The sequence below is a fragment of the Paramisgurnus dabryanus genome, chromosome 4 (assembly GCF_030506205.2).
Source record: "Paramisgurnus dabryanus chromosome 4, PD_genome_1.1, whole genome shotgun sequence".
NCBI classification, from domain to species: Eukaryota; Metazoa; Chordata; class Actinopteri; order Cypriniformes; family Cobitidae; genus Paramisgurnus; species Paramisgurnus dabryanus.
Genome location: NC_133340.1, coordinates 4,437,196 through 4,445,176, shown reverse-complemented (window position 1 = coordinate 4,445,176; position 7,981 = coordinate 4,437,196). Strand labels below are relative to the sequence as shown.

General features: G+C 37.2%; 1 protein-coding gene across 2 annotated transcripts; it reads left to right on the top strand.

Annotated features, from left to right (window-relative positions):
- Positions 1-2,482: 2,482 nt before the first annotated feature.
- Positions 2,483-7,907, top strand: LOC135746643 (E3 ubiquitin-protein ligase TRIM39-like). 2 transcript variants are annotated; one of them, XM_065265293.1, is made up of 8 exons: positions 2,483-2,604; positions 3,842-4,499; positions 4,814-4,909; positions 5,007-5,240; positions 6,200-6,347; positions 6,576-6,605; positions 6,917-6,943; positions 7,055-7,907. In XM_065265293.1, exons 2-8 carry the CDS (start codon positions 3,849-3,851, stop codon positions 7,612-7,614), a joined length of 1,746 nt encoding a protein of 581 aa, XP_065121365.1. In that variant the 5' UTR covers positions 2,483-2,604; positions 3,842-3,848; the 3' UTR covers positions 7,615-7,907. The 2 variants fall into 2 exon arrangements, with proteins under 2 accessions (XP_065121365.1, XP_065121366.1); XM_065265294.1 differs by lacking the exon at positions 2,483-2,604 and adding an exon at positions 2,623-2,762.
- Positions 7,908-7,981: the final 74 nt, after the last annotated feature.

Genomic DNA, 7,981 nt, shown 5'->3' with positions numbered 1-7,981 from the left:
TTTAAGAACCTCTGTGTTGTCGATGCATGTTAGTTTTACAGTCTTGAAACCGAAATTAACCGGTGAGCAGACAGGACAGGAACTTTCGTCTTCACCAATAGAGGGCGCCATGGCGCATGTCCCGAAACAAACGTTGTTCTTGAGCTCCAAGGTTTCACAGTTTTCATGGGAGATCCTCTGCGAAATAGAAAAATAATCAATGTACCGATTTTAAAATTGGTATACGTTTAATTTAAATTGTTATATGAATGGGGTAGTTTTTTCCCTTTGTGACATAAAACAATCTTAAACTTAGATTTTTTTATTAAACAAAAACATATTTAAAATATACAATGCGGACTTATTTGATGTTTTATTACCCAGAATTTAGGCTATAACAAATGTATATAGTTCATAAAACGTTATAAAACTATGCCCCCTGGCGCCAACTGTCGGTCCAAAGTTTAAGAACTGTGCTGAATGAAAGAAATTCATAAAAAAAAGAAACACAGAACCCTTCCTTTAATTTAACTATGCATACAGTTATTTTTAACATGTCACAGTCTGATGAAATCCAGCCTTACTTGAGTGAATGCAAGCGCACGACACTTTTCCTGACGCACCTCGATGTTCCTGATTGGCAGGATGTATCTAAAGTCAGATTTCCCGCGAAATAAGAATTCATTCCAGAATCCTTTGGCGTTTCTTGAGGACGACCTCATGTGAGCTAATTTTACGGCTGGATTGGCGATCTTGTCACTAGAACGGTCCACTAAGCTCGCATGCAACGGTTTATTTGAGTCTCGAGTAAGGTTTCCCATCTTCTCCGTTCTCAGGTTTTCAATCATGCTGCCGGACAGTGAAATTTCACGAGATTCACTTGTGCTGCGTGACTCTTTTTGATCGGAAGGAATTTTAAATATTTTTCCAAAAACCTGCATTTGTAGAGTTAAAAGGAAAAGGAAATGAACGGAAAGCATGTTGTCCAGACGCAGGGGCGCAGACCAAATGCTAGTTTAGTGCATGCGTTTGCTTTAAACGTGTGAAAACTTACCAAATGTTACAGTGTTGCATGTACCTTACATGTGCATACATAGCCTACATCAAAGAAGCAACATCAAGGCCTGAAATCTTTATTTTCTTTTTCACATTTAACGCATTTGGCAGACACATTTTTAATCAGATGTGTGTGTTATATGGTGGGACCAAATCAAACTCGTGATAATTACGTTGCTTACGCAATGCTTTATCAACTGAAGCAACACATTTTTTTTTTTTTTTAAAGCAACACATTGTAGAGACCCCGTGTTACAATAACCAATAATTAACCTTTAAAAGGCAAGTGAACTTATTAAAGCTTTTCAGATTTTTTTCCCTTTAATCAGCACCAACGGTTAAAACCACACCCCTGGTATTAATGTAGCAATACAAAACTCTTTTTTATTCTTCATTTTGATCCTCCCCATTTCACATTTTGTTGACTATAAGTAGGGAGTAGGGATCAGTAAAAAGGTAACTTGCAAAGTTACCTATAGGAGATATAACACATAGGGGTGGTTTCCCGGACAGGGATTAGATTAGTCCTGGACTAAAATAAATGTAAGAGCTGTCCAAACTGAAAACATCTTGCACTGACATATCTTAAAATACATCAGTGCCCTTAGTATTGCCTCAAAATGCACACAAGTAATGTTTTTAGTAAGACATGTTTGTTAAAACTAGTTATATTTCCTAATTAAACTAAGGTCTAGTCCTTGCTTAAGCTAATCTCTGTCCGGGAAACCACCCCATAAAGTATTAAGCAGACAGTCTAATACTCTAATGACATTTTTAGGTGTAACGTTCCTCTTAAAGGGATAGTTCACCCAAAATGAAAATTATGTAATGTACTTACTCTCATGTTGGTACAAACCTGTAAATGTCTTTGTTTTGATGAACAAGGAAGATATTTGGAGGAATGTTTGTAAACAAACTGTTCATGATCCCCATTCACTTCCTTCTTTTTTCCTACTATGGATGTGAATGGTGCTCATGATCGGTTTGGTTACAAACATTCCTCAAAATTTCTTCATTCGTGTTCCTTAGAACAAAGACATTTATACAGGTTTGTAACAACATGAGAGTGAGTAAATGATGAAAGAATTTTAATTTTGGGGGGAACTATCCCTTTACACGGGACCATCAAAATGATACTTTTATGAAATAAAGTATAAATAGTAATCACTTTATACTTTACTAATATTAATCTTTATTCATTTTTTTTCTTTCAAAAAAATGTAATTGATCAAATGAAAAAATATAAAACAGGATGTTAGTGGCATTTGCTACCGTTTTAAGGTTTTATGGATTGACAAATCCCGCTTTGGAGAGCTGACACCTCATTATTAAGAGATGGTGTGCGTGTCAGTTTTAACAAGCATGTGAAATGTGAATAGAAGAGAGAGTTTGAGAAATAGAAGTCTGCACCTGTCTGACTGGTTGGATCGGCATCCAGGTGTGTGCACTGACTGTGTGTTTGTCTGTTGGTATGCAGACACACCGGTTTGCAGGAGGTTACAACTTAGCAGAACAGAACCAACATAACAAACTGCCGGGAAGAGAAAAGAACAAACCCAAGTAAATTTTGTGAGTATCTATGCAGGCAAATATTCCTCATTTTGAGTGTTTTTCATGTAATCAAACGTGTGAATGTGAAAATGTTCATGGCAAGTTTGGACGCGTGCTATTACTGTAAATGAACTGTGATTTCCTTAACTTGAAGTCGTTACTGGATTTTCATTACAGTTAAGTGGATTGCTTAACCATAACTTTTAATGTATATATTTGTATTGTTACTGTTATAGTTGTTAATAACAAAGGCTTATAAACAACAAGCTTAATACAGAGCACAGAAAGTCGCATAAAACATGTCTGCTATTTTACATTTCAGAAAAATGCACTGATAGCCACTACAATCTTTCTTGGCTGTTAGGTTTTATTTTAACTTTCTGAAAGCTTGCTTTTTGCATTATTTATTAAAGCGTCCACTTTAAAAGCCGACAACATGAGTTTAGTTAGCTAGCTGCTCCTAGATCCGGTTTACAGACAATTTAACATAGCTGTGCAGCTGGTCTGACTTTATTCCACCAATTCAGTTACTGCAAATAGTTTTTTTAACCATTTTAAGCCAATTCTTGACTTTAATGATTGAGTACATTCACGTTTTAAAGTACACATATGTCAGTATACTGTTATGTGGGAGACATTGGTGCAGTGTTTATAACAGCTAAAACATATGTGTCTGTGGTTAAGGTGGACTATGAGTATTGATAGAAGACAATTAAATACTTTCAAATACTGATAAGGGTAATGGCTGATGCTAAAACAGATTCGTAGAGCAGTGGTTCTCAAACTTTTTCAGCATGCGGCCCCTATTGAATACGGTGCATCCTTCATGGCCCCCCAAAGAAAATCTATGGCATAAAACATTGTAAAACTTAACATTTTAATTAAACAAAACATATTAAGTTAATCAATGTAGTGCTGTTGGTTAGTAGCAGTATGTTTTTGAGATTTAAGTACACAGAATTTATGATAAATTAATTTATTTTATAAAAACTGGGGCCCCCCTGCCCTCGCTCAGGGCCCCCAAGGGGCCACGGTCCCAAGTTTGAGAACCACTTTCCTAGAGAGCAGTGTGGCTGATAACAAAAGCCTGCTTTCTTTTATTATGCTAATATAGAATTGTTCAATCGAAATAACAGTATTCAGTCAAATTTTCCAAATTATTTTAGGAATAAATGTGCATTAGTATAACAGATATTTGAAAATTTTATATTAATAAACCATTTAAATTCTATCTTTAATTCTTGTGTCCAAACAGACACACCATGTCACTTCCTGCTGAATTCCTGTCAGAGGAGCAGTTGTCCTGCTCTATCTGCTTAGACATCTTCACCAATCCTGTCTCCACACCCTGCGGGCACAGCTTTTGCTTAGCGTGCATCACCTCCTATTGGGAGGGCCAGGCAAAATCATGCCTCTGCCCTCTGTGCAAGGAGAACTTTCGAAAGCGCCCTGAGCTCCACATTAATCACACGCTCAAAGAGATCACTGAGCAGTTTAAACGGATGGCGGAGACCCCTGAGAGTCCTAGGAATGCGACTGGAGACTCCGTTGCCAACTCTTTCTCTGCGCCGAAGCATGTAGGCCAGTTTAGACCACCAGAGCTGTCCGACCAGCTTGTAAAAGAAATCAAGAGCCGCTTTCGAAGATCTGCATCCAGTGAGCTTTTGACATCTCCACAGCCATCGGCATCAAATGATTCTCCCTCCCCTTCTGCCTTATTGACACCTAAAAGATCTTATAGTGTGAGTGTAACCGATGGAGGAGGTTCCAGCGGGCCACAGTGTCCCAGACATGGACAGTCAATGGAGATGTTCTGCAAGACAGACCAGGCATGTATTTGCCCATTGTGTGCACAGACAGAGCATCAGGGCCATTCTGTGGGGCCTGCCCAAAGAGAGATGAATATTAAGAAGGTAAGTCTGAGTAATTGAGAGTGTTTGTCTGCAATGAGCGAATACAAATGTGTAACTGTCAAAAGATGATCAAAATAATGTTTAAAAAAAAAATAAAGTACACAGGTCATATTAGTACCTCAAATGAAAAAATATTGGTACCAAAGAAGAGTGCATATTAGTACTCATAGGTTACATATTAGGACATTTTTAGGGGATACTGCACCTGTGACAGCTTGGGATCCTTTATCTGACAGTGCAGTCATAGAAATATCAGACCTCTGTGTCTGATTGTGTGTAAGAAAGTGTGTGTTAATATTTGTGTCTCTGATCAGTCCCAGTTGCGTATCATGGAAGTGGAGCTTCAAGGTTTGATCACAGTCAGAGAGAGGAAGATAGAGGAGATCCTCAAATCACTCGGAGAAATTCAAGTATGTGCAACGTCGTACTATTGAGATAAATATTATATAGATTGTAAGTGTTATATTATTATTATTATTTAAATAATGCTCACTTGCTTGTTTTAAGTCAAATGCAGATCAAGAGATAGCAGGTACTGTGGGTAAGTTCAGTGAGTTGATGAGTGCTGTGGAGAGGTCCCAGGCTGAGCTTTTGGAGGTGGTGGAGATGGGACGCCGAGCCGCGGAGCATCGCTCTAGTGCCCTCATACGAGACCTGGAGACTGAGATCTCTGACTTAAAAAAAAGAAGCAGCAACCTCTATCAACTTGTTCAGTTCCAAGATTATTTCAACTTTTTTAAGGTTTGGATTTTTCTTATTCTTCACTGCACCCTCTTTTATATTAAGAAGCTGTAACCTTAACATAATTGTTATGTTATTTTCAAAAACATCCATAAGCTGAGAATCAAGAAGAACACAATTTATTCGATATGCACTATTGTGCTTTTGTTTGTGTCATGTTTACGATTGTTTGTGCCGAACTATGCAGTAATCCACTTCAAAGCGGTATTAAACTGCAGTGGAAAAGCAAACCAGGCCAAAGCAAACCAATTTACGCTAACTTGTACCGAGCAAAGTTAGGCCATACTCAGTCAATATTAAAGATGTCAAGGCTACATTTTTCAACAACGTTCTTAACATTATGCATAGATATGTACACTAGATGTCGCCTTGGTTATGGCAGTTCATTGGAATGAATGCGTCAAATGTAGCCGTCATCTTGAAACAGGGGAACCCTGCATCAGCATAATTGTAGGCAAAGGTGTAACGGAAATAAAATTACCATAAATCGTCATGAAAGCGATTTACTAGGTTTTTTTGTTTGGTTGTTTGTTTGTTCCAACGGTCAGACATGTATTAAGCATTGAGTCGAGAGAAAATGTAAAGTTTTTATATTAAGAAAAGCTACTTTTTCTAAATAAAATGCATAGTGCTAGTATGCATTTCCATACGCAGCACAAAAATCTGGGCACCGTCCATGAATTCGAAGTACAGGCGGAGATAGTAGTATTACCTAGCTACTTCTTATGACAAGACCCCTGTTCCAAGATGGCGGCAGTTTTGACGCATGCTTAGAACCTCAAGGCGACATCTAGTGTATATATCTATGTACATTATGTAGGATATATTTATGTAGAAAACAGTGATGTACTGTAAAACGGATGTTAGCTGCGTTTTTAAAGCCGGGTTTCCGTATTTTATTTATTGGTATATTCATTTTCTCTGCACCTTTATTAATGTATTGGGTTTTTTTTTTTCAGACATATCCAGCATATAGTAGTTTACCTGTGACAAAGAACTGGAATGACGTGTCTTTGACCCCTGACCCCACAGCAGGGGCAGTCCTGAGAAATGTCACTCAGATGGTGAAGGAAGTGCAGGAAAATCTGAAGAAACTGTCTGGAAACTGTAAGAGAAAGTTATTCTCTTATACTGTGTACATGAATCAATCAGACATTTTTAAATGAACACAAGCTTTATATAGGGTTCACATGTAAACAGATTTTGCAACTAAACCAGCAGCTTCTTCACCTAAAAATTTCAAAAGCCTAACTCGCAATTCTTTGTTAAACTGTTCAAGTACTGCAATTTTTTTTACCTAATTCTGACATTTTATCTGGTATGTTGTTTTGTCAGGTTTGCACTCAGAAAACTCACTGGAAACAAGTACGTTTTTTTATGCTTACCCTAACTGTTTTCATTGAATCTTTAACAATGCATCACAGCTCTATATTGTTTAACATGCGGCAAAGTTACATTCAGCATACGTTTATCCTTACTTTAAAATGGTCTAGAGATGTAGGTCTTTTCCAAGGGTAAAATACATTATTAACAATAGTTTTCTGAAAAATCTAAAAAAAAAACTAAATAATTCTGTTTCCATAATTTGATAACCATAATGCTTTGGTTAAAGTGTTGTCCCACCAAGTCACCAAAATGAGGCAATTGTTTTACATCTATACTTTTTCTGTCTGCAGAAAATTGGAGAGTGCAGGAATATGCCAGTATGTGATAATTTTTACTATGCAAATTAGCTAAGATACTCCAAATATTTGGCATTCTGTGTCACATTCCTGGCACACATTGCAAATGCTGTCTTCTATTTCTCTCTTTAGTGGATGTGACCCTAGATCGAGATTCAGCCCATCCACGACTAATCATCTCTGAGGATGGTAAGCAGGTGCACTGCAGTGACCGCTACCAAAATGTGCCCGACACACTGGAGCGGTTCGACCGTGTGGTGTGTGTTCTTGGTCGTGAAGGTTTTTACTCTGGCCGCCATTACTGGGAGGTCCAAGTAGGTGACAAGACAGACTGGGATCTGGGAGTGGCCAGCAATTCTATTAACAGGAAAGGAAAAATAGCTGCCACTCCAGCTAATGGATATTGGTTTCTAAGTTTGCGTGACAAGAATGACTATATCTTTCGCACAGAACAATCAGCTACTATAACGCTGCAACCAAAACCCCAAATCATTGGTGTGTTTGTGGACTATGAAAAAGGTCAAGTGTCTTTTTATAATGCAGATACAAAGTCACTGATTTATACCTTCACTGGCACATTTACAGGCGTTTTATATCCTTTTTTTAGCCCATGCACCAACAAATCTGGCAAAAATGAGGAACCACTTACCATATGTTCTACTTACCCAGCTGACAGAAGCTGGCTGACTTAAAAAAAAAACAGAAATGGAAAAATGAAATATAACAAACAGTGTTTGTTTACTTTGGTTGTTTCATTACAAATTATTGCTTACATTTTAACAAACTTAACATAGTGGTATGCCATAACATGTAAATATACTATTTTAGATGGGTTGGGGGCTAACTATTAATGTATTATTATATATATTAATGACTATGTATCTATCAAAAAATAATCTTATTTTAAAGTCAGACAAATGGTCTAAGAATGATTTGGGGTGATGATTGTAAAATAATGTCCAATTACGTTCAAATGTGTATTTTTGTGTATGCTCAAAAAATAAAAAAATAAATGTGACTCTGTAGTCTAAAGATGACTTCAGTTTTTCATTTTTTTGG